Consider the following 27,649-nt stretch of genomic DNA (forward strand, 5'->3'; position numbering starts at 1 on the left):
AGCCCTGGGCTCAAGCAATTACATGAAAATCTCTGCTTTCATTAAACTCAAGCCATTTATGCTGAGAGCTAGATCCTACACGCAAATTTCCAGCCCCTGCCCCTAACACTGGAATCCTAGGTGTTCTCTTGGCATGCAAGACTTGACATGACAGTCTTGCTCTCTCTGCACAATTTAGAAGCCCTGGAGCTAAAGTAAATGGTCCATGGAGAAGCATTAACTTCAGCTGTGTTTTGATGAAGAGATTTTCTCGGAAGCATGCAATTCCGAATATCTGCTTCCTCTAGCAAGCAGCACAGGTCTATAGGCTATGCATATTTTGTTTCTGCAGAGGAGCTTCCAGAAGCTCTGGGAAAAGGGGAAATATGCCAGATAGAAAGGAAAGGGCAAGTGATTGCTAATTTTGCCCATTTGCTTCAGCATGGTATGCAGAAGAGGAGATCATCTATCCCAACAGGTGAAGTGATCACAATTTTTCATTTTTGTACTGAAATTAAGAATACATCTGACAACATGACCATCTAGTAATTTTCTATCTTTTTATGAGTACATGACAATATGCTTTAAAATCAGTACAAGATTTGCATTTTCTTGGCTTTGTACAACATGGACTATTGTTTTCTCTTCAGAATTATAAATAATATAATCATATCACACGGAATCTCCTTTGCACTACCTTCGTATATCTTGTTTCTATTCTATAATGTTTCTATTTTACAGAAACCAAAATTATATGTAGGTCCTCTTTGTCTTCAGTTGATTTCAGTTAGACATCTGGCTGCAGCCTATAAAGTGCAATGCAGTGTAGGAACTGCAATCTCTACAATTGGACCATCTCCCATCAGTTTGTTCCAACACATTATTTTTCCTTGATGTCCTTTCACAGAAAGCAAACTCACTGAGCAGACTCTTGTCTGTTGCGGTAATCCATGCAACAGCTTCCTCTGGAATCCCATACTGTAGTAGGCCATTCTGAGAGTTGTAGTTGCCAGAGTCCTGATGACAAGAAGCTCTGCCATGACAATTGTTTTTGATGCAGTGCTAGCCTTATGTATATTTGAGGATGTGTAAGAATAGTCTAGAGTGGCATCAGTTTCTTCATTCCTCCTTTCTTCCCTCCATAAGGCTGTCTTGCAGTACTTAAGGAAGCTTACCTGAATGTCATGATCCATGAGTGCACAGCCCTTCCTGAGGTTCACAATACAAGGAAAATACACGCAGTTTGTACTATGTCCTTTGGTCTCTCATCAGCTTCCAGACTCTTCTTCAAATTAATGTTAATCTTGAGAGCCAAGCTATGGGGAGAAGGAAATTAAATCTATCACTGCCTAGATGACTTGCTGATGTAAGCTCCATAATTCTTGGAGATGGCCATTCATACCTCACAGGCAATCCAGCTGCTTGGAAACCCTGGTTTCATTATCAACACAAAAGAAGAAATCACTCATCATTCCCCAATGCTTCAAAGAAGAACAGTGACTTGACAAGAAGAAAAATTCCCAAAGATGCAGGTCAAGATCTTGTGGTCTCCATCAGTCAGAGCTACAACTGCTAGGTATGACAAAATCAACAGGCCATATTCCACTTTCAGGTGCAATTCTTCTTTCTTTCTTTCTCACAGAGGAGAAAGCTTATGCCCAAATAAATGTGTTAGTCTCTAAGGTGCCACAAGGACTCCTCGTTATTTTTGCTGAACTCTAGTGATATCCTTACTCTATCCACCACTCTCCCAGATGGTGGACTTCATGGGAAAGCGTGCTCTGTAAGAGGGTGTAACATCCTCTCCTATCTTCCTCAGCACGCACAGACTGGTTGGACACTCTTTGCTTGTGAACGCTATGAGCAGTTCATTTAAAATGTTCCCTTGTCACCTTTACAGCATTATGCAGTGCCTTATCTACAATACCGTATAATTTCCCAGCCCCTTAGACCAAGGACAGGAGAGGGAGGAGATCTCTCCCTCCAAGATCTCTCTTGGCTCTGGCTATCAAAGTCAAGCCGGCAGGCTTCCTCTCCCACTTCTGCTTCGTTCCTGTGTCCTTTTCTACTTTCTGGGATAATGAGTCAATTAGCCTTATTGCACTCTCCAGCACATCCATGATCTGTCAGTTAGACATAGCTATCATTGTTAGGTTTAGTCCCAGACACCTAACTGGAGTTGCTGGACTAGAGTGCTGGTTCACCGGCTGCTGCCCAGCACTCTGTCACCCTCTCCAATAAACTGCTAGCTAGATCCCCAGTCAAATCAGAGTGTCATGACTACTAAACTAACTGGTGGAATGGTTCAAATGGAAATATTCTACCTGAAAAACAATGGTTTAAGCAAACCCAAGAACAATCTGGCATGTACAAAGGCCAGAGAAAATGCCATCAGATCACAGAAGAATCATCAAGGAGCATTAACAAACCTCTAAACAATTCAGTATTACAATGTGTGACCTAAGAATCCGTCAATGCCAACTGGCAATGGGGTTACAACAATATCTTGATTCTGGTATGTACATTCTGGTTCACCAAAGAATGCTGTGTGAGGTCTTAAAATCCAGCATTACCATGGTCATTGTTATTATGGTGAAATATATATAGAAATACTATGTAAGGAGTTATGCGTGTATACTGAAATACATTCTTAGAGTCTGTATCACAGCAGAGGTAGAGAAACAGGTCTCCTGTCAAACAAAAGACATTTATTCACCTGTCTCCCTGTTGAGATGTAAATTAAGCATTGTAAACTAACACAGTGCATGCATATTTACATACAAAGTCAGCAGAGAGCTATGAAGTCAACAGAAAGGCACTAACAGGTATAGAAACACAGTGGGCGAAGAGAACCTTATCCTGAGATACACTTCAAAGATTTACTGAACTATATTTGGGTAATAAACACCTTGTCATCCTTCATTTAGGAAGTGAATAGGAGTTTATTTCCACTGATGAAAATGGAATCACAATTAGCTATGGCTGGAAACACTGCAAATGATTTTGGGTCAGATAAGATTTCTTTAGACAGGTTAGCCTGTTAACTTTAGTCTTTAGAAAGTGTGTTATGATTTTGTTTTATATGTTACCTTTTGTGTCCATTATCCTTTCTCACTGTCTTTTGAATCTTTGGTCATAAACGTATTGATGTTTCGACTATAAATATATCTATGTGTTGTGGTACTAAGCATGATGATGATCCTGAGTTGAATCATACAAGCTGGTGCGTACACTGTTCCCTTGGGGAAAGTAGACCTTATATTTCTGTGAGTTTTCAGTAGAAAAGGGGCCGGACACTACAGAGGAATGTTTCAAAGGGACGCAGGACTGGGGTGCACCTATTGTTAACCTGCAAGGTAAAGTAAGGGAGGGAAAATTCCAGAGGAGGGTGCTTGCATCGTTAACAGGTTGGTGGTGTCAGGCAGCTGGTATCCAGTTAACCACAATCAAGTTTCTCTCACACTGGGGGGGGGGCATGGAGTGCGATAAGGTGACTCATAGTCCTGGTACCATGAGAACAGTTACACAACTCCTAAGTCCTTTGTGGATCTAGCCATAAGTACCTAAATGAGGATTGACCTAGCATATAAATGCCATAACATGATCCAATGGCTCGAAAATATGTTGTACCCCAACCATAAATTATAGGCTTGATGCAGGAATTATTGAATGAAAAATCTATATCCTGCATTATGCAAGAAATCAGACCAAATGATCATAACATTTCTTCTGGCCTAAAATATATGACTGTATGGACCTCACAGAACATGGTTCCTACAAACTAGCAAAGATTCCAGATGTAGAGTATGACAATCCTCTCCATCAACCTCCATGGTATGATTCCTATATTTACAAAGGCTAAATATGCCAGCCTGGTACCTGAAAGTTGAATCACCAAAGATTCAGTAATTCCAAGTATATTTTCTTCTTCAGAGGATAGAATTGAATTTGGAGGACCTATATAGTCTGGTGTAAAAGATAACACACTGTTCCTCTTTATTTACCTGATACAGATACTCTCATGCTTCTTGTGTTGGGTTTTCACAAAGGATTGAGCCACAGTTATCCAGGACTGGGTATCTGTGACAGGATCCTTTCTCACTGAACAGATGGAAGAAAACTTTCTGTTGTATGCTCACGTCCCCTTTTCTTAAAACTGTCTCTAGCAGGCTATGGCTACACTTGGAGGTAGGGTGTGATTCCCAGCTCCAGGAGAGACAGTCATGCTAGCACTCATTGAAGTAGCAGGCTAAAAATAGCAGTGTAGGCTCAATAGCAGAGGCAGTGCCAAATGGCAGCATAGGCTAGCTGCCCCAAGTATGTACCCACAGGGTCTGAATAGGCTCATACTCAGAGCAGCTAGCCCATGCTGCCATTCACTGCTGCCTGTGTTACTGTGACCTCACTAGTATTTTTAGTGTTCTAGCTCAATGAGAGCTAGCATGAGTATGTCTGTGCCAGATGGGAATTGTACCCCTAGGTCTACGTGTAGATGTAGCCTCAGTTTCATCCACCAAATAAGCATCCCATTGAAAAACGTTTTGTAAATATCACCCTAGAAGCAATGACTAAAACGCCACCCATATCTCTGTCTGAGCTGTCACTTTGCTTTCTGAGACTCTGCATGAATTCATATGGGATAGGAGGGTAAATTAATTCAGTGTTTCATCTACTAAGGGATCTCAATTTAAATACTTCCCGGGCACATTGTTTTCAGATATTGCCTGGATTTTGTAACTAAGAATAAAATATAATTCTAATTGAGCTAATTTATTTCCTTACCCTCCTTCTGCACAAAATCTAGAAATTCCCTTGAATGTTAGTTCTATAGCTTATGAGTTTTACAAGCCCTGGGAAAACCTATCAGGCATACTCAAACATGGTGAAAGACTCATGCCCTCTTAATAATCTTCAGACAAATAAGACAAGCTTGAAGTCATCTAATACTTCCATCTCCAGCTGGAGTAAATAAATGATATTTCTTCCATCAAAACTCCACCTGATGGTATAACAGCTGATTCTATAAAATCTATTGTGATGTCCTGGTTAAAAAGAAATACAGCTTGATCTCAAAATATAGGCTAAGCAGCCACTGATTTTCAGAACATCTATTTACCCATCACTATAAAACTGATGCCTTGTCACTTGCAGGTGAAGCCTTTGGTCACAAGCTTCCCTGTTGTGTCCTTAACCTGAGATTTCAACAAATGAATAAATACAAACTTTTCAGAAGAGGGTTTTTTTGTCCTTAGCAAATTAATTACTAGTTTACTAGTGCATAATTTTTCACAGAAAAGTGGCCAAGATAGTTAGTTTGCCTGATCCAAAGCTCTTTAACATCAATGGAAGTCAGGCCCTTAGTGAAGTAAGTCCGCCTAAGTAATTATCATGATGATGTTCTTCCATCTAAAGTCAGCAGGGGGTTTCTGAAAGTCCCCTAAAATTCTCCACCAGAGTGAAGAGGGTTTGGATGAATTTCCCTGCTTCCGATGGAGCTCTCTCTCTCTCTCTCGTCACTGCTAAATCACATATGACATACCTCTGGTGCTCCTAAAGTTGCTTCCGAAGAGCAACTTTTTTGCCATTGGAATGCACTCAATTGTACCAATTGTCAGACATTTTCAAAATATTTCCTGGTGGAAAGATGTCCTTATTTCCATACAAGATCTTCATTTCTGGCTGCTTACGTTACTAAAGTTGAATTCCGTGCTATGCTATCAATACACAAAGTTTGTTATTTAGGAACAAAGTATAAATATTTCTAGCAAGTGCACATGTTTACTAAGTAGTACTTCCTTACTTGGCTATTTGAAAAGCTTTATGTTTAAATGGAAAATTAAGTTAAAAATTCCTCATTCTTTCCCCTACCCCATAGTTTCTACTAGCTCACACATCTGGTATGCAGGTTTATTTACAAGCTAATATGGAACATTTTTGTTTAAGCCCTCTGTTAAAAGATTAAAAGAGCATCACTGCAAAGGGGAATACCTCTTCGATTTTCGTGGGAGACTCACCATACATGGCATTTTTCTTACGGCCCAAGCTGTTGGAGTCAATAGGCTGCATGAGAATAACAGCTTTTTTTTTTCTGGTTTTTTTAAATAAGTTTCTGGCCCTCATGGTTGCAGAGAAAAGCTTGAGAATATGAAACAAGTGTACCCTAAAGACTCAGAAACCAGAAAGCAAACAAAAAGAACCTCAATTTTATTATTATTTTAAAGATTTTTAAGTCACTGTCATGATTTGGGGGAAGCTGACTCATAATTTTTGAATATTTGGCAGTATCAATACTGAAATCAGTCTCACTTTTAATTCCAGATTCTGCCACCCCTACTTAAAGGCAGATTAGGGGTTTGTGGGGGCCTGGGCCAGAGCAAGTGGGGGCCCCTCCTCATCCCTTCTGCCTGCAGTCTCCCCATTACCTCTCCCTGGCACTCCTGCCAGGGAAATGGGGATGGGGATTTGACCTGCTCCACCCGCCTGGCATTCCTGCCGAGGAGCAGAGTTGGGGAGTGCAGGGGGGCCCCCAATTGGCCAAGGTCCCTGGGCACGGGCCCTGTTGGCCCTGTGGCTAATCCACCACTGCCCCTACTCATGATGAGTAGTACTTTATGAGTACTCCTATTGTAATGTATGGACCTACTCGTTGAGCAGGATATTCTAAGTATGAGCAAGGGTATCCTTGCCTTTACTCAGATACATTGATGGTCAGCAGACTATGCATTACTGTACTATGAGAGTTGTTACAAATATTTGACATTGGGTTCTACCCATGCCAGAGGAGAACTATTTAACATTCTTTAGATATCTTACGTCATATTTATAGGAGTCCCACAGATGAATTTTGCACCACTAACAAGTTACTACAGGAAAAATCACAAAACTTAAAGTCTTAAACAGCTAGACCCTCCTAGTGTTCTGGTAACTACACCCGATAGAGCGAGTTTTTGTATTGAAAAAAATTCACCAAGTTTTTTAATCAGGAAGAATTCCCCATGTTCTCTCAGTTCTTCAAAATACCATTTCCACTACCCACTACTCATGGCAAGTGTCATACATGTAACACTGGTGCTGCCAGTCTGTTCATTTCCAAGGTCTTATACCTTTAACCCTTTCAGTACTTTTTTATAAACCATACTTGCTATTCTGTTATCAGCAACAAACTATATGAACTGCTGCTGAATCTTCTAATTTTCTTTTAGATGTTACTAAGTTGGTTGCATTGTAAACCTTTGATGTTTCTGAGAGGGTATGTCTACACTACGAAATTAGGTCGAATTTATAGAATTCGGTTTTTTAGAAATCGGTTTTATATATTCGAGTGTGTGTGTCCCCACAGAAAATGCTCTAAGTGCATTAAGTGCATTAACTCGGCGGAGTGCTTCCACAGTACCAAGGCTAGAGTCGGCTTCTGGAGTGTTGCACTGTGGGTAGCTATCCCACAGTTCCCGCAGTCTCCGCTGCCCATTGGAATTCTGGGTTGAGATCCCAATGCCTGATGGGGCTAAAACATGGTCGCGGGTGGTTCTGGGTACATATCGTCAGGCCCCCCTTCCCTCCCTCCCTCCGTGAAAGCAAGGGCGGACAATCGTTTCGCCCCTTTTTTCCTGAGTTACATGTGCAGACGCCATACCACGGCAAGCATGGAGCCAGCTCAGCTCACTGTCACTGTATGTCTCCTGGGTGCTGGCAGACACGGTACTGCATTGCTACACAGCAGCAGCAACCCATTGCCTTGTGGCAGCAGACGGTGCAATAGGACTGGTAGCCATCATCGTCATGTCCGAGATGCTCCTGGTCACCTGTGTGAGGTCGATCAGGAGCGCCTGGGCAGACATGGGCGCAGGGACTAAATTTGGAGTGACTTGATCAAGTCATTCTCTTTAGTCCTGCAGTCAGTCTTATTGAACCATCTTATGGTGAGCAGGCAGGCGATACGGATTGCTAGCGGTCCTATTGCATCATCTTCTGCCGAGCAGCCATGAGATGTGGATGGCATGCAGTCCTTCTGCACCGTCTGCCGCCAGCCAAAGATGTAAAAGATAGATGGAGTGTATCAAAACAAGAAATAGACCAGATCTGTTTTGTACTCATTTGCAACCCCCCCCCCTCCCCGTCTAGGGGACTCATTCCTCTAGGTCACACTGCAGTCACTCACAGAGAAGGTGCAGCGAGGTAAATCTAGCCATGTATCAATCAGAGGCCAGACTAACTTCCTTGTTCCAATAAGAACAATAACTTAGGTGCACCATTTCTTATTGGAACCCTCCGTGAAGTCTGCCTGAAATACTCCTTGATGTAAAGCCACCCCCTTTGTTGATTTTAGCTCCCTGAAGCCAACCCTGTAAGCCGTGTTGTCAGTCGCCCCTCCCTGCGTCACAGCAACGGCAGACAATCGTGCATCTTGAGAGTGCTGTCCAGAGCAGTCACAATGGAGCACTCTGATGGGGCTAAAACATTGTTGCAGGTGGTTCTGGGTACATATCATCAGGCCCCCGTTCCCTCCCTCCCTCCGTGGAAGCAAGGGCAGACAATCGTTTCGCGCCTTTTTTCCTGAGTTACCTGTGCAGACGCCATACCACGGCAAGCATGGAGCCCGCTCAGGTAACCGTCACCATATGTCTTCTGGGTGCTGGCAGACATGGTACTGCATTGCTACACAGCAGCATCAACCCATTGCCTTGTGGCAGCACACGTACAGTACGACTGGTAGCCGTCATCGTCATGTCCGAGGTGCTCCTGGCCACGTTGGCCAGGAGCGCCTGGGCAGACATGTGCGCAGGGACTAAATTTGGAGTGACTTGACCAGGTCATTCTCTTTAGTCCTGCAGTCAGTCCTATTGAACCATCTTATGATGAGCAGGCAGGCGATACGGATTGCTAGCAGTCCTACTGTACCATCTTCTGCCAGGCAGAATGAGGATGGCTAGCAGTCCTAACTGCACCGTCTTCTGCTGAGCAGCCCTGAGATGTGGATGGCTTGCAGTCCTTCTGCACCGTCTGCTGCCAGCCAAAGATGTAAAAGATAGATGGAGTGGATCAAAACAAGAAATAGACCAGATTTGTTTTGTACTCATTTGCTTCCCCTCCTCCCCCATCTAGGGGACTCATTCCTCTAGGTCACACTGCAGTCACTCACAGAGAAGGTGCAGCGAGGTAAATCTAGCCATGTATCAATCAGAGCCCAGACCAACCTGCTTGTTCCAATAAGAACAATTACTTAGGTGCACCATTTCTTATTGGAACCCTCCATGAAGTCCTGCCTGAAATACTCATTGATGTAAAGCCATCCCCTTTGTTGATTTTAATTCCCTGTAAGCCAACCCTGTAAGCCATGTCGTCAGTTGCCCCTCCCTCCGTCAGAGCAACGGCAGACAATCGTTCCGCACCTTTTTTGTGTGTGGACACCATACCAAGGCAAGCATGGAGGCCGCTCAGCTCACTTTGGCAATTAGGAGCACATTAAACACCACACGCATTATCCAGCAGCATATACAGCACCAGAACCTGGCAGAGCGATACCGGGCGAGGAGGCGACGTCAGCGCGGTCACGTGAGTGATCAGGACATGGACACAGATTTCTCTGAAAGCATGGGCCCTGCCAATCCATGCATCATGGTGCTAATGGGGCAGGTTCATGCTGTGGAATGCCGATTCTGGGCTTGGGAAACAAGCACAGACTGGTGGGACCGCATAGTGTTGCAGGTCTGGGACGATTCCCAGTGGCTGCGAAACTTTCACATGCGTAAGGGCACTTTCATGGAACTTTGTGACTTGCTTTCCCCTGCCCTGAAGCACATGAATACCAAGATGAGAGCAGCCCTCACAGTTGAGAAGCGAGTGGCGATAGCCCTGTGGAAGCTTGCAACGCCAGACAGCTACCGGTCAGTTGGGAATCAATTTGGAGTGGGCAAATCTACTGTGGGGGCTGCTGTGATGCAAGTAGCCCATGCAATCAAAGATCTGCTGATATCAAGGGTAGTGACCCTGGGAAATGTGCAGGTCATAGTGGATGGCTTTGCTGCAATGGGATTCCCTAACTATGGTGGGGCCATAGACGGAACCCATATCCCTATCTTGGCACCGGAGCACCAAGCCGGCGAGTACATAAACTGCAAGGGGTACTTTTCAATAGTGCTGCAAGCTCTGGTGGATCACAAGGGACGTTTCACCAACATCAGCGTGGGATGGCCGGGAAAGGTACATGACGCTTGCATCTTCAGGAACTCTGGTCTGTTTCAAAAGCTGCAGGAAGGGACTTTGTTCCCAGACCAGAAAATAACTGTTGGGGATGTTGAAATGCCTATAGTTATCCTTGGGGACCCAGCCTACCCCTTAATGCCATGGCTCATGAAGCCGTACACAGGCAGCCTGGACAGTAGTCAGGAGCTGTTCAACTACAGGCTGAGCAAGTGCAGAATGGTGGTAGAATGTGCATTTGGACGTTTAAAGGCGCGCTGGCGCAGTTTACTGACTCACTTAGACCTCAGCAAAACCAATATTCCCACTGTTATTACTGCTTGCTGTGTGCTCCACAATATCTGTGAGAGTAAGGGGGAGACGTTTATGGTGGGGTGGGAGGTTGAGGCAAATCGCCTGGCTGCTGGTTACGCGCAGCCAGATACCAGGGCGGTTAGAAGAGCACAGGAGGGCGCGGTACGCATCAGAGAAGCTTTGAAAACCAGTTTCATGACTGGCCAGGCTACGGTGTGAAAGTTCTCTTTGTTTCTCCTTGATGAAACCCCCCGCCCCTTGGTTCACTCTACTTCCCTGTAAGCTACCCACCCTCCCCTCCTCCCTTTGATCACCACTTGCAGAGGCAATAAAGTCATTGTTGCTTCACATTCATGCATTCTTTATTCATTCATCACACAAATAGGGGGATGACTACCAAGGTAGCCCAGGAGGGGTGGTGGAGGAGGGAAGGAAAATGCCACACAGCACTTTAAAAGTTTACAACTTTAAAATGTATTGAATGCCAGCCTTCTTTTTTTTGGGCAATCCTCTGTGGCGGAGTGGCTGGTTGGCCGTGGCCCCCCCACCGCATTCTTGGGCGTCTGGGTGTGGAGGCTATGGAACTTGGGGAGGAGGGTGGTTGGTTACACAGGGGCTGTAGTGGCAGTCTGTACTCCAGCCGCCTTTGTTGCAGCTCAACCATACACTGGAGCATACTGATTTGATCCTCCAGCAGCCTCAGCATTGAATCCTGCCTCCTCTCATCAAGCTGCCGCCACATTTGAGCTTCAGCCCTGTCTTCAGCCCGCCACTTACTCTCTTCAGCCCACCACCTCTCCTCCCGGTCATTTTGTGCTTTTCTGCACTCTGACATTATTTGCCTCCATGCATTCGTCTGTGCTCTGTCAGTGTGGGAGGACAGCATGAGCTCAGAGAACATTTCATCACGAGTGCATTTTTGTTTCTTTCTAATCTTCACTAGCCTCTGGGAAGGAGAAGATCCTGTGATCATTGAAACACATGCAGCTGGTGGAGAAAAAAAAAGGGACAGCGGTATTTAAAAAGACACATTTTATAAAACAGTGGCTACACTCTTTCAGGGTAAACCTTGCTGTTATCATTACATACATAGCACATGTGCTTTCGTTACAAGGTCACATTTTGCCTCCCCCCACCGCATGGCTACCCCCTCAACCCTCCCCCCTCCCCGTGGCTAACAGCGGGGAACATTTCTGTTCAGCCACAGGCAAACAGCCCAGCAGGAACGGGCTCCTCTGAGTGTCCCCTGAAGAAAAGCACCCTATTTCAACCAGGTGACCATGAATGATATCTCACTCTTCTGAGGAGAACACAGAGAGATAAAGAACGGATGTTGTTTGAATGCCAGCAAACATACACTGCAATGCTTTGTTTTACAATGATTCCCGAGTATGTGTTACTGGCCTGGAGTGGTAAAGTGTCCTACCATGGAGGACGCAATAAGGCTGCCCTCCCCAGAAACCTTTTGCAAAGGCTTTGGGAGTACATCCAGGAGAGCCGCGAATGCCAGGGCAAATTAATCCTTTCAGGGCAAATTAATTTATTAATTAATTAATAAACCATGTATAGTATTTTAAAAGGTACACTCACCGGAGGTCCCTTCTCCGCCTGCCGGGTCCAGGAGGCAGCCTTGGGTGGGTTCGGGGGGTACTGGCTCCAGGTCCAGGGTGAGAAACAGTTCCTGGCTGTCGGGAAAACCAGTTTCTCCGCTTGCTTGCTGTGAGCTATCTACAACCTCATCTTCATCATCATCTTCTTCGTCCCCAAAACCTGCTTCCGTGTTGCCTCCATCTCCATTGAAGGAGTCAAACAACACGGCTGGGGTAGTGGTGGCTGAATCCCCTAAAATGGCATGCAGCTCATCATAGAAGCGGCATGTTTGGGGCTCTGACCCAGAGCGGCCGTTCACCTCTCTGGTTTTCTGGTAGGCTTGCCTCAGCTCCTTAAGTTTCACGCGGCACTGCTTCGGGTCCCTGTTATGGCCTCTGTCCTTCATGCCCTGGGAGATTTTGACAAAGGTTTTGGCATTTTGAAAACTGGAACAGAGTTCTGATAGCACGGATTCCTCTCCCCATACAGCGATCAGATCCCGTACCTCCCATTCAGTCCATGCTGGAGCTCTTTTGCGATTCTGGGACTCCATCATGGTCACCTCTGCTGATGAGCTCTGCATGGTCACCTGCAGCTTGCCACGCTGGCCAAACAGGAAATGAGATTCAAAAGTTCGCAGTTCTTTTCCTGTCTACCTGGCCAGTGCATCTGAGTTGAGAGTGCTGTCCAGAGCGGTCACAATGAAGCACTCTAGGATAGCTTCCGGAGGCCAATACCGTCAAATTGTGTCCACAGTACCCCAAATTCGACCCGGCAAGGCTGATTTATGCGCTAATCCACTTGTCAGGGGTGGAGTAAGGAAATCGATTTTAAGAGCCCTTTAAGTCGAAATAAAGGGCTTCATCGTGTGGACGGGTGCAGGTTTACATCGATTTAACGCTGCTAAATTCGACCTAAAGTCCTAGTGTAGACCAGGGCAGAGTCAGGATATTTAGATGCAGAGAAGACAAGCCAGTTTGTATTCAGATTAATGGCAGAAATTTCAGCCTCTATCTCCAAGGAGTTACTAAAGCACAGAATATTCTTTTTAGTATAACTAGGTTAAGCACTGTTCAGGCTTTTTTATATCCTCCAGTGAACCGTGACTTTTCACGTTTCCCAGGCTTGTTCTTTTACTCTAGCATAATGCATGATATTGTCTAATGGAACAGGCAAGGGGAGTAAGAACAAACAGCTTCCGAAAATACATGATTTAGTGAAAATTTCCCCACAAATGCTTTTGGTCTACTTAACTGTTTCAAGTTATTTTACTCAGCATGTCTTTAACACAGACAATAATACAAGCAAAAGCACTAGTGGGTGGCAGTCCCACTGAAATACTCTATTCTACTCTCACAGTGACTGCCATTTACTACATTTATAGAACAACCAGGACAATGGAGCCCAAAACAGTTGAATCCTCCAGATGTAGTACCCAGTATAAGTGATAAATAACAACTGTCTCCCCTCACCTGCAGCCTAGTCTAATATAAAACCAACATTAACATTTTGACAATATGTGACAATTTGTTCTCGCTTTTTATAAAATATGGGAAAGGAGCAGGGGGAAAGAGGAAAACTCAGTTGTGGGTAATTTTATTTACATGCTCCCCCATTTATTCACATATTTAGAGATATCTAAACTTGCCACGGGCATCCTCTCAGACCTTCGAAACCAACTTGTACATCATAAATGCACAGGTTCCACTAGACTCAGTAGACAAATCATGGTATGTTTTGTTAGTAACAGGATTTTTAGGCTTAAACTCCCTGTGCCCAGCTTTGAAAATGTGCCCTTCACGTCACTGTTCAAAACCAAAACCCTGCCAGCTTTTAATAGAGAGCCAACCTAGGCCACCTAGCAATATTTACAGTACCTATGGATAGCTTTTATTTCAGGATAATGTACTTGCAGCATGTTTCCAGTTACAACAGAAATAATGATGGAAACATGTGGGAAACCCTATTCCCTTTCTTAATAACAAATACAGTGGAATTACACTTTATAATACAACAGACATATTTGTTTATGATGCACATTAATCTGGGGATGTACTGCTGGGAAGATACATGCAAAGCTTCTTATATTAAAGAATTCATATGCTGCAGCTTATATTTTTTATTTTTAAAGAAAATATGTATTTATTAACTATGTACAGTACATCCTTGCTAATTCACATTTATGACTGGAGAGTCATTGAGAGTTACCTACATTAATGAGATAATTAATAATTTTAAAATATAATATAGCACAAAATATATACTCATTTATTTGGACACTTTTAGTTTAATTTTAACCATTTATGATGTTTCATAATATGCCTAACAATGTTTTGCAGCATAGATTGTAAAAAAAATGAATGCAGTCACTGCAGCCCTTAGATATTATATATAGTTTGAGAAGTAGTCCTTCCAGCTTAACAATGTTCAGAGGTAGTCCTTTTCTGAGCCAAGTATAAAGTGTGCAAAATAGCAAGGTATGGATTAGGGAAGTTCGGTTGTACATATCATGGATTTTGATCATGAGTTCTTCTGACTTTACAAAATGGGGTACAGTGATGAGGTATTCAAACCCCACACTAGGTCAGAAGGGGTTAAAGGACAGTACCGGACCCCTCCAGCAGAGCACGCTCCAACTGGAGACAGGGTTGAAAAGGGAGAAACCCAGTTCAGAAGGGAAGAGATGGGAGAGGAAAATAGACCTGCCTGGAAGGCTCCTGACAAAGGTGCTGGAGAAACCTCCCTGAGGAAAGAGAACTATATGCAGAGCCAGGTCGGGGCTGACAGTTTAGTTTCTTTTTCACTGTTGTAAGCAAGATCTGATTGAATGCTCCCCGACAGTGAGCTGGGAGAGACTTTGGGTGTGTTTATGCAAATACAGTTTGCTCCTGCTCTGCTTAGATATTCAGCAGATAGAGCGGTGTCAAAGTAATCAATTTAGGCTGGTGTTGGGTACAAATCACTATAGTACTGAATGCAGAGATAGTGAAATGCTGTTACTAAACTGTTGTAATTATTGTAGGAATACAGGGAAGCAGGACTGTGCTTAACCTGTCCCAAATGAGGGGGGTTACCTTCAGCTGAAAGGACCTCATTAAGTCATGGACTCGAATGCCAGAGCCCTGTAAGAGGGGTGGGACAGATGTTCCAGCCAGGAGATATGTGGACTCTCTCTAGGAGTCCCCAGACTGGTTTGACCTGTTCCTCCTCACTGTTCAAAGAAAGAGCTAAATAGGCTTCATTGGGGGCCTCTTTTGTTATTTTAAACACTCCATCACTGAGAGCTGAAATCATTGAGATGGGGCAGTGCCTCTGCTCAGCCTGCAAAGAGCTGAAAATCACTAAGATAATGATGTACAAGGGTCAGAACAAAGAGGAAGGTGGCAGCATAAGGTGACTGATGAGTGGCTGGTGAGCAGAGCAAGCCACCAGCAGGGTGGCTGGCGGAGAGGGGTGATGGATGAGTGCCTGAGCAGCGGAGCACGTAAGATGGGAAGTGAACTCTGCAGATGCATCTTTGAACTCTGGGTTGGCACTAACCAAGGACAGCAAATGTGAGTGATGTGCAAAGAAGGTAAGGGCACGCTAAAGGGACTTTTGGGTTGCTGGACTTAAGAACATAAGTGGAAAAGGACAGTGCCCAACTTACTTGGGGGTGGGTCTTTTGCTCATGGTTTATGAACCCTGTTTGCTATGTTTTCCCAAATTAACGCCAAGTTACTTCCCTCCTTTAATTAAAAGTTTCTTTTCTACACCCAGACTCTGTGCTTGCGAGTGGGGAAGTGTTAATGCTCAGAGGCACCTAGGGTGGGTGAGTAATTTTCCCAGGTTACTGGGTGGGGGCTTGAGCCGGTTCTGTGTTGTATCGATGGAAAGAAACCCTTAGATATTGAACCTGGCCCTGGTTGCTGCTGGCTTCGCCTGGCAGAAGGGTCACTTATCTTGAACTAGATGCTGATGGAGGAAAGCGGTGATAGGAAGTGACCCAGAGAGGGTAACTCAGAGGTCCCCCTTGGAGGCCAAATGCTATTGATCCCTTTAGGGTCCTCGGTTGGAGCTTGGTGGAATGGGTTGTCTTGGGCTTCCCTACCACTGCCCCCACTACTGCGGTGTGTATGTGTGTGCTGACCACTAGGGCACCCAGCCACCCAAGACTCTATTACAGGTACATAATGTTATATAAAAAAGAAACAAATGTAACTGGGCATATTGTGGTCAGCAATTAGAGATGGGCCTGACACAGACTACTAAGATCCAACCACTTAGAATGTAGGGAAATTTTGGATCTGGATTTAAATCTGAATTTCGCAACTATTTCTTCAAGTAGCATGAATCAGAACTATGAATTTGAACAGACCAAATAGTGGGAAGGCTTAGATTCAGATCATATTCCAGATCTGAACTGCATGGCGTAGGCCTATCTTGAAGAGCAATATGATCCACAGCAGGGGTTCTCAAACTTTTTCATAATATGGACTGCATTTTAGCACAGAGAGATTGCTCTGTAGACCATTTCCTTCACAGTCATGTCTGAACAGGCCACTTCCCCTCCTATTTGCAACCATGTAGACCTCCTTCTCTATCTATTTCCAATCACATAATTTATCTGGGCCAGCTACTGCTATTTCTTGGAAACATAACATTAAGAAACTATTACAGTTATTGTTAGTGTGAACTAAAAAGAATATTATCCCTTTTGAAAATACTTTATCTCCTGTCCCCTTTTGTTTTTCATTTAATTTCCCGCCTAAATTTGATCTACTGATCTTCCCCAATCTCTTCCTTCCCTTCTTCCCTGAATATCCTGCCTAGCCTCTTCTCTACTTCCTTGCCCAGATGCCTTCATCCCTGGATATTTCTCTCCTACTGGGCTCTGGAAACTCCTGTCACATTGATGGTTCCTATTTCCTTTTCTCCTCATACTGTATGTAGCAACAAAGCTGGTAGAGTTAGCTAGGCTGGCACCTCTTCCTTGTCTACAACTACAACTTTGACAGGCCTACAGTCTCTCCTTTGCATCATGGAACCAGCCAGGTCTTTGCCTACTGGAGTAGGTCCCATTCAAAATACAGCTGAAGGAAGAGGTGGTGCTGCTGCCTGCCTTATAACTTTTATCCCAGTGGTTAGAGCACTCACTTGGATTGCAGGAGACTTAGGTTCAATTCTCCTCTCTCTGCCAGAAAGGATCTGAACACAACGTCTTCCACCTCTCAGGAGAGGGCTCTAACCACCAAGCTATAGGATGCTCTGATGAGGGGTTCTCTCAATCTCTCCTATTGAAGCTGTTACCCTGAGAATAAATAATGAAAGTGTGATGGAAACAGGGGATTGGACCTACAGCCTCCCATGTGGGTGCCCAAACCACTGTCTCTCTCTGGCCTAATGGCTATTTGAATATTTATCCACAGTGAAACAGTCATGTGACAAAAAGAGAGGTCAAGCATGAGAATGACCCTGTACCCTGGTGGTTAGGGCACCATGACACTTCCTGGGTCCTAGAGCCTAGGCTTCAACCCAAGACCTGTGAGCCCAAGTCGGCTGGCACAGGTTAGCCATGGGTGTCTAGTTCCTGTGTAGACATACCATAAGTTACCTAGGAGCCTCAGCTCCATTTTCAAAATATTTTTCTCTCTTCCCCATACCACTCCCAATGGGCTAGTCCAGGGTTTCTTTCATTGCACCGCAATCCCCATCTGACAACAAAAATTACTCCATGACCTCGGGAAGGGGGACTGAAGCCCGACCCCCACTGCAGGGGAAGGGGAAAAGCTTGAGGGCAACAGCGCTGGGCAGGGGCTGTAACCTAAGCCCCGACACCCACGGCTGAAGTGGAAGCCTGAGCCCCACTGCCCCAGGCTGAATCCCTCTTGCTTCAGCTTCCACCCTGGGTGGTGGGATTTGGACTTTGGCTTCAGCCCTAGCAAGTCTAACGCCAGCCCTGACAACCCTATTAAAACAGGGCTGTGACCAACTTTGGGGTCCCAACCCACAGTTTGAGAACCTCTTGGCTGGTCTAGAGAGAAGGCACTTTGTTTTAGCAGCCTAACAAGGATTCAGTCATTCAGAAGTGGAGAATGTGGTATGATGAGTGGAATTGGAGAACGACGGTCAGGTTTCAGGAGGGACTTAGTTTGGCCTGGCACCAGGGCCTCAGCAATGCGAGCTGGGCCCAAGCTGCTTGCATATAAAACTATAGTCCCTCAGCATGTAGCACAAGTCATCTACCACACTTACAAAGATCTGTTTCCTACGATGCTTCAAACCAGAAAGCTAAAACTATGTTAACTAATATGGAAGGAGACAGGAAAGTCCCTATTCTTCTAATTTCTTAAGAGTGCCTTTTGTTCCCAACTTTTGAATTATTTAGTGCTCCTTAGGACAGGAAGGCTATGGCTCCACTGATTGTCCAAGAGGAATTATTTCTGTGAACTATTCTGACACACTGTAATGTGAGAATTACTCTACATGAAGTACAAAATATTGACGCTAACACAAACTTTTGCACTGCATTGCAGTTAGTTAGTTGTGTGCCAGTCCAAATTGCAAGTGCTGGATGATCCTTTTCATGTTATGCCAGACTACTAAGTGATAAATGCTGGAGCATTAAACCAGAGAATTTTCATCTGTATAACATGCTGCAGCATGTTTTACTTTAATGAAAAACTTTTCTACAGTAGTAGTTCCAGAATGTTTCAGCTAATGATATGGATATTTGTTTTGTTTTTGAACATGCTATATACAACTTATCCTTTGATTTTTCTTTGAAAATTTGAAATTGAAACTCCAACAAGCAAAAAATGAGTAGAAATTCTTTGGTTTTTTTCCTTCAAGCATATACTGAAAGATATTCCTAGCCTTTATAAGACATGGTTTGATTGAAACTAAGCATTAAAATACGTGTTTAAAATTTAATCCCATGAGAAATTTGAAATCTTTCTCCATGAAAAATGGCACATTTTGATGAAAAAATACACCCTTACTTTATCATCCCCATGGGAATAAAATATCTTCCCATATTTCCCTTGAAGAGGGAGCCAGAACAGCAGTCCTTTTTATTTAAGTTTTGTGGAACTATGGAGATGTCTTACAAAGTTGATATTCAACAACAAAACAAAAATACCAAATAAAATATTTTCATAGGTGAGAAGACTCTCATGCATTGAAGTCCAGGGTAGACTAATCCAATGGAGGATTACAAACCCTGACATCCCAGTACAAACGCTTGTAGGGCTAGTAAATTTTTTGGGTACTGCTTGTGGACCAATGATCAGAAAGATAAATATTGATCCTTAAGGATACTGTTTCAAAAGCCAAATGCTGCTAATGAACAATACAATGATAATGTAATACCTGGCTTTCTGCATACAAATTAATGGTGTTTCAGTACAGTGTCTGGTGCCAAGACTGCCTTTTCTAGAAATAGCTAAGGCACTCTCAGTAAAAAAATATGTATTTGGACTGCAAGGAATAAGTTCTATTCCTTTTGCTGTGTTTTTATAGTCAATGTGTTTCTTGTCTGCAGAACATGGATTTCAGTTCAGTACAAGGCTCAGTCTTACTATCTTAGAATCACATGTACACAACGTTTCCTAGGACTACTACTAGATAATTCAAAAGGGCACTACCGTGGATTCAGAACTAGTACTATAATTGCATTAGTAGAAGGCACATGTAGATAACAATGCTATTAAATATATGAAGAACACAAAATAAAAGTTAAGGTTAAGGTAAAACTGATATTGGCATCATGCTACTGAACCAAAGAGCAGAGTGGCAATAAAGAAGCAGGAGGATTTAATCTGCAGAGGTACACAATGGAAAACCTTGTTGTTGCCAGTTTGGGTGAGAGCAGTAAATAAATGGAAACTATCAGGACTAGGCTAATGCATAATGTATATGCTGAAAGTAAAAACAAACAAAAAAAGTAAGACTCTTTTGATTATAGGGTAATGACTAGGTCTGTGCAAACCCTGCAGATTCAGCAATGAATGAGTTTGCAAACTGAACCCCTGCAGCTTGATTCATAAGGACTGGAGGCAAAGAAACCCCACTCTTGAAAATAATCTGGATGTTTGTGTTTGACAAATACAAACCTCCAAGCGGCTCCACAGCAGACTTTCATACCCTTTTATATCATCCCTTAAAACTCCAGCATAAGGAAGAGAGGGTTCCATGATAAGTTGGCTGTGAGTAGGGTGACCAGATGTCCCGATTTTATCGGGACAGCCTCGATATTTGCGGGCTTTTTCTTATATAGGCCCCTATTATGTCCCAACCCCGTCCCGATTTTTCATACTTGCTGTCTGGTCCCTCCAGCTGTGAGGAATAGTAATGCGAACAAACTCATCACTAGTGAGCATGGACTGAGATTCAGGAGTTCAGCAAACCTCCAACCCCAAATACTAACAGCATGGATTTTATTTGGGTAATCAAGAGGGCAGGAGCCATTCAGCAGCAGGGTAGCCTCCCCGATGGCTGGGGGCTTGTCTTCCTCTTCACTCTCCCCATGAATGCTTACTCACTCCTGTGACAGCAGGGCTGCAGGGGGCTCCTTGTGCTGTCACAGGGCCAGTGACACCGAATCCCTGCAGACGCAAGGGGGAGGCTGTGGTCCTGAAGGGGCAAAGCAGAGACTTTCAGCCAGGCCTCTACTCCCCCATGCCCACCCGCAGACTGCAGCCTACCCTGCAACTTGCTTCTGCAGGGAGCGGTTGTCACTGGCCCTGCAGCAGCACAGGGAGCCCTCTGTCCTATTCCTTCCTTCCAATGACAATCGTGCTGCGGAGGGCTCCCTGCACTGCTGCAGGAGCCATTCAGCAGCAGGGTGGCTGGGGGCTCATTGTCATGCTCCCCACAGTTGTGGCTGGAGGTCTCAGTTCTATTAGCCGAACGGCCACATTATCCGAATCCCTTCTGTGTTCCCCAACATGAGTCTTGAGATACATGCCCTCTGCAGCACATATCTCATGCTGGGAGAGAAGGAAGGGATTTGGATAACATGGAGGTTTGGCTAATAGCGTTTCAGATATACAGGAGTATATTGTATTTGGGGTCCATTAAGGGGCTTGAAAAAACAACCCCCTCTCCCCAAACTAACCAGATTCTCAGAGTATATTTGCATAGTGCCATTTAATTCAATGGAGCTGTACCAGCTAAGAACCTGGCCCTGTAAGTAGGTTCCCCCTCAAGCCCCAGAGACCCTGACTAGTAAGTTCTCCTGGTGATTAACAGCACGCACACTCTCATTATTATTAATATTTCTTGCCTTATGCTCCAGATACAACACAACAGCAGCTAGAAGAGGCCTTCTTCTGCCTCTCTGGCTCAGACTTTTATACTGCTTGCTTTCTTGGCCAAACTGTCCATCTGGTGAGCTATTAGCTCATCAAACTCTCAACAGGTGCAAGTGATCCCCACTAACCTTCCAGACCCCATCAGACTACCTAATTCCCTTCTACTCTAACTATCCACTGCTCTGCATGTTCCAAGTGACTAGTGTGCTGGCTCCCAAAAGGAGCTTTTTTTATAGCTGCTAATAGCCCCCTGTCTCAGTCCCCAAGACTTTTCAATTAGATCATGTAATGGACTGGATCCAGCTTTGTGTGTGGAGCACCAAAGTGATATGTTTTTAATCACCCTGTGTCAGTTAGTACATGGGCTACCAGAGCATTAGCCATCTGCAGTTTCTCATTGGCATCCTCTGCCAAACCCAGCTAGATCCCCAAGCCTTCTCACCTTGTAAACCACTCTGTATATTACTGCTACAATATCTGAAACTTTCCCTAGTGAGCTATTAAACACTAATAGGTAATGAAGGGTTAACCCAGCTCTGATACAGAATATGATTTGGTTTGGGTGGCCTTTCAATTTTTATTCAAGGTTTTCAGCCAAAGAGCATCACGGATGATTTGTGATTTCATGAAACATTCTGAGAGTTGTCATGCCATTGGTCATAGCTCATCAACTTGACAATCAGGTGCTAACTATTCTGCATATGATGGAATGCCACTTTAACAATATTCCATATAATGCTTCATTAGAAATCACAGTTTCAATTGAAAACCTAGATATTTTACAATATTTTCCCTTGTGTTCAGTTAATAAGCTACACATATGTAAACAAATGGATGATTCTTATCAATTTTTGCAAGAGAAAAATTGCCTTAAAATTAATAAATATAATATGACACAAAAATCACTTTTAGTGAGGAGTACAGTGGGCTGAAATTTTCTGAATTTTATATTTGAGAAATTGATCTTTTTGTTTGTTTTTTGTACTATAGATAGATATTTTTAAACAAAACAGGTGGCTTCAAATGAATTTCTCCAGAAAAGCAAATTTATTTGTATGCTAAAGATTGTTAACAAACTGTCTTGAAAGTAAAATTTCAGTCTTTTGCGCTTTAGAGTTAGAAGGCCATTTATTCTGAGTTTATATAAAGGTATACACACCATGTATACGATACAGAAAAAAGAAGCCTTATTGAAAGTATCTGGTTCATTTGGACAAATACCAATATGTTTCTTGTTTGGAAACATATTCATGATCACATACTGACTTGGGGAAGTGAACAAAGATGTTGAAGCTAAGAATATTTTTTAAAGACCAAATTCTTTCTTTGGATGAAGATGTGCAAATCTTACTACAGTGAATGAGAGCTCTCAGTTTACATCCAATGGCAGATTTTGACCCTAAGGTATTTGTTTTCCCAGTGCAGCAAGAATTTTAACCTCAGGGTTGTCATAATATATTTATCATGATCTACCTACAACCTATCATTTTCAAATTATCACATATACGTAGTACACATCTTCCATTTACTAATATAGAAATGTGACCTCATCAAGACCTGGAGTCTAATGTAAGTGGTTCAATTCTCATTAAATTCAAGAGGAGTTGTGGTTGCTATACAGGCTGAAACTTGGTATTTTCGTCCGAAAAGCCTTCCATAATAGCTTACTGGTATGTGAGTGAAAAGTCATTAACACAAAGAACATGCCTTAAAATAACACCAGAAGTTTAAATATTGATTAAATGGCCAGTAGATTTGTGAAAGAATCAAATCCCAAAATTTGATTTCCAGGGAGAACACGTATTGAAATGTGGTAAGAACTAGATGCCAAAAGTTTATGAAAAATTTATTTCATTCCAGATTATTTTATATAGGTGAGCAGAAATTGTCCAGATAATAACAGTCAGAATTTTTATTGTACAAGGATCTCTCTCTCACTCATGTCTTTTTCTCCATCCACCCCCACATGAATAAATAACACCACTATCTGAACATGGTTGTGTTGAAATTGCTTGAGTAATGCTAATGACAGTAAATTGTGTTGTTGCCCTAAGTGTTGTTTCTTTTACTTGCATTTAGATGATAAAGACATATTTAAAGTAACTTAAGTAATACTGTTGCTAATGGAAGTGCATTATATTTGAGATTCTTTGTGATGCTTTATTACTGTATCAAGTGCTTTTAAGACAATAATTATGACTGCTCTTTAAGTTTGGGTTAGCTGGACTTTTTAGCAAAGATTTAAATCATTTCATAATGTGCTATTTTTCAGTACAGGAAACAACTGTTATTGTTTCTTGTTAAATAATGTGTATTGTTTTTAAAAACACAGGTTAATGCAGGTTACTAGAGTGTGATATAAAACAGTTTGTATGGACTGCCTATAGATGCCCTAAATTCTAACCAGCACATAGAGCTGAAAAAAACCCCATGAAAATTGTCAACGATCTTGTTTTATGGGGTTTTTTATGTGGATTGTAAGTGGGAAAAATTCAACATTGAGACTTTTTTCCTGAAAAAAATGAAATTTTCAATATTTTAGCCATCTCTGATGCACTAACAACCAATAGCAGATCAGGTTATCCAACACTTAACCTTAAGGTCAGAACAATTGCTTCTGTGGTAGATAATCTGACCAACAGGGTTTGAGAACAAGAAGTGACTCTTAAAAAGGTAAAGAAGTCCTTGTTTGGTCTGGATGGGAAAGTCACTCTGTTAACCTTTGAAATATGGGGATGGACTCACTATCCTCTTCCCGCAAAAAAACAAAACAAAAAAAAGGTGAAAGAATTGGAGAACAGGAACCACCAAAACAATATTAGGTTAATTTGTTTTCCAGAGGGACTGAAAGTGTGAATGAGATGGAATATATGGAGAAAAATGTATCTCTTTTCTGGATTCGCCAGATGATGACTTTACAGTATAAAAAACCCCTCAAAGGACACAGTATAGCTTAAGTGAAAGACCTGGGAGCGGGAGAAGCTCTATTGTAATTCAGGTAAGTAGCTCAGACAGACAATTAATCCTCCAAGCTGCCTGGAAGAAAAGGCAAGGTTTAGCTGATGACAAAGGAGTTTTATTTTTTAACTGCTTTTCTGCTAGGATTCTGAATGAGAGAACCGCCTTTAAAGAGACAATGAAAAAAAGTTGAAAGGGTAAAGCATTTAATATGGTGGATCAGTACAAAACCCATTATCTTGCAAAGAAGAATTGGATGATTCTAGATATGAGAATTGGGAGAATGCGAAATAACAATGGGCTAGACCAGGGCAGTCAATTTTTTTTGTCCAGGTCCAAATTTGTGGTCAAGGTACAGTCAAGGTCCAACTCCAGAGAAAATAATAAAAAATAATAACAATAATTATAATAATAAGTAAATAAAAAGATTTAGAGGTCCATTCAAAAATGTCTGGCAATCTGGATTTGGCCTGCGGTCTGCCTATTTACTGTCCCGGGGCTAGACACTCCCATTTCAGAGCAGGTTGATTGCTTCGTATTTTTTCTTACTCAGGTCCAAGTGTAGCACTTATGATGTATTATGAATTTCTCTTTTATTCAATTTAAATGTATTTAAGATGAATCCCAAGTGGGAGTCTTCTACATCTATGTGTAAATGCTGAAGAGAAATAAGGTTAACATATACCATACATGAGTAAGATTAACAAATAGTCTACAGTGCCAGAGGTATGTGTATAGGAAATAGGAGGAGGCAGCCAAACCTTTTGTTCTCCGTTTCTAACTGTGTTGTCTATTGATACAGTTATTCTGCTTGGGAGGTAGTCATTGTAGGAAGACTGTGGGGGAGAGGTGGATTTTGCATTTTGCCATGACAGAAGTAAGGTGTGTGGTGATTTCTACTCTTTTATGCAATGGAGTTCCATATATATATGGGGTGTGTGGGTATATATATAATCACACACATACCACCACCACCAAAAAGCTCTTTCCTCTGCTCTTATGGCTATTGTCACATCAACCCCTCTTTTGTTCTTAATGATTATTGCTGTCATGTTAGCACCAGATCATGGAGAGGAAAACTGGGTCCCTCAGATAGGCTGAGCAGAGCCCACTGAGGGCTATGAATACATCAGTCAGAATCAGGTTCTTGGTCTGACCCATTATTTGATGAGTCACTTGCATTGATGAGTTTTGAGGCACTTGCATTGCTTTGACCTATGCTGCTTAGTGGGCAGGCCAATGGATGGTGAATTATTAGTCTTTCATTTAATTGCCAAATGTAGTGATTAGTCAAATGTGTAGTCAAGCCTGGAGGTCATGAATGCATAATAATCATGGCCATAATGTGGCACACCCTTCTAGCTAGCTATGCCTGGAAGGAATTTCTAGCAGCTTTTGCTAGAGTACTTGGGATTCCAGCTGCTTGGTTTTGGAAAGTGAAGAGCCCAGGAGGACCTTGAAACAGGGTAGGAGAACAAGAATGAGTTCCACCTTGACAATAAGGATACTTGATTGAAGGTGGGGTTGTGGCGTTGGCTCCTCCAAATGCTTTCTTGTTTGCAACATCACCTGTGTCTTGCATGTATTTAGCATCTGCCACCCTGTCTTCATGCAGATGCAAATCTCATTCAAGCACTGGAACTATTGGGGGATATGCTGTTTGCATTTATTGTGAAGAAGATGCATAGTCAGATGTTGTCTAAGTATTGCTGTAATTTAAGTCAAGGACATCTCACAACCTCTCCTAGTGGTTGTACCAGGTATATAAAATGATATGTGGGAAGGAATAGAGCCCTAAGGAACACCACAGGAGAGTTCTTGAGATGTAGGCTCATAATCTTAGCATAATCCCCCAGGATCAATGTAACAGATTTTTGACTATTTCTGGCAAATTTCTAAGGAGAGTCAGCCATATCATGTGATCTACCATGTCAAACTTTGCTGAGACATCTGGTAATATGTCATTTTCTCTTTATCCACTGCTAAATGGAGTTTACTCACCAGGGTGACCATCTCCATTTCTTGTCATGGTGTAAAACATGACGGTGAAAGGTGCAGGATATTGGCAGAGATGAAATGTGGTTGGAGAGTGCTCTTCAACAGCTTCTCAATGGTTTTGCTCAGAAATGGGTTTTAAACTCTGAGTAGACAGGGAGGAAGAGCTGCACAGAGCAGCAGGAGGATTGGGCAAAGTAAATCAGTGTTTCATGTATCCTCTTTGCTCTTCAGCAGACTTGCATTCTCTGCAGGTTTGCAAAAGCTGAGGATCTGGCCCAGATATTTTTACCTACTATATTTAAAATCAATTGTCCTTACAGAAGGATCACGGAAGGTATGAGATGTAAAGACCTATTCTTAGATTATCAAGCACAGGAGGTAGCCCTCTGATGCAGCAGCACTATTAAATTCTGTATTATCAGAAGAGCTATGAGTCCGACATGAATTCTTGTCATTACAGTAATAGAATGGTGGTTCTCAAACTAGGGCCACCGCTTGTTCAGGGAAAGCCCCTGGCGGGCCGGGCCTCTTTGTTTATCTGCCGCGTCCGCAGGTTCGGCCGATCGCAGCTCCCACTGGCTGCGGTTCACGGCTCCAGGCTAATGGGGGCTGCAGGAAGGGCAGCCAGCACATCCCTCGGCCCGTGCCGCTTCCCGTAGCCCCCATTGGCCTGGAGCGGCGAACCGCGGTCAGTGGGAGCTGCGATTGGCTGAACCTGCGGACACGGCAGGTAAACAAACCGGCCCGGCCCGCCAGGGGCTTTCCCTGAATAAGCAGCGACCCTAGTTGAGAACCACTGTACTAGAATGAGAGAGAAATTGCACTCTTCAGGAGTTCAAAGCATTTTTAAAGAACAGAAATCCAGTAAAGGTCAAAGATAAAGATCAGTCCTCTCGAAACTGGAGAGGAGTCGAAAACTCATGTTTTTTTAACTTTTATTTTAAAAGAAAGGAAAGTGAGTTGATTCTTAGAACATGAGTGGTTGAGAATGCAGAAGGCTCATGAAGTTATCCAAGAAAAAGGACTGGATTTAGTCAGGAGTAGCACAAAGGACACTCCTAACTACTGCTCCATCAATTTATACGACCTCAGATTGAACAAGGACAATCTTGTTCTTGTGTCAGCAGTTAGACTATGCAGAACAGAACACTTTAGCTTTTTAGGGAAAAGGGATCATAGTAAGATACTGAATGTCTTCAATCAAAAAGGTACCAAGAATTTGCTTATGCTGATTGACAGCAAATCTGTTTGTGTTTGGTTAGAGAAAGTTTTAAAGATGAAAAATCAACCTCTGTATGCAGTGCATGTAGCACAAATGTAGGACAGCCAGATATTAC

The 27,649-nt window shown here is 43.0% G+C and overlaps 2 protein-coding genes across 3 annotated transcripts in view; both read right to left on the minus strand.

The window, feature by feature from the left end:
* The window catches only part of LOC141986356 (bifunctional heparan sulfate N-deacetylase/N-sulfotransferase 4), a 186,243-nt gene that overhangs the window by 132,350 nt on the left and 26,244 nt on the right, over positions 1-27,649 (minus strand). The window lies entirely within an intron of this gene.
* On the minus strand, positions 10,892-12,862 carry LOC141986357 (uncharacterized). The gene is made up of 2 exons (XM_074950785.1): positions 12,064-12,862; positions 10,892-11,460 (listed from the first exon to the last, which is right to left on the minus strand). The coding sequence occupies exons 1-2, from the start codon at positions 12,644-12,646 to the stop codon at positions 10,925-10,927; spliced, it is 1,119 nt and encodes a 372-aa protein (XP_074806886.1). The 5' UTR covers positions 12,647-12,862; the 3' UTR covers positions 10,892-10,924.

Source organism: Natator depressus, chromosome 4 (genome assembly GCF_965152275.1).
Source record: "Natator depressus isolate rNatDep1 chromosome 4, rNatDep2.hap1, whole genome shotgun sequence".
NCBI classification, from domain to species: domain Eukaryota; kingdom Metazoa; phylum Chordata; order Testudines; family Cheloniidae; genus Natator; species Natator depressus.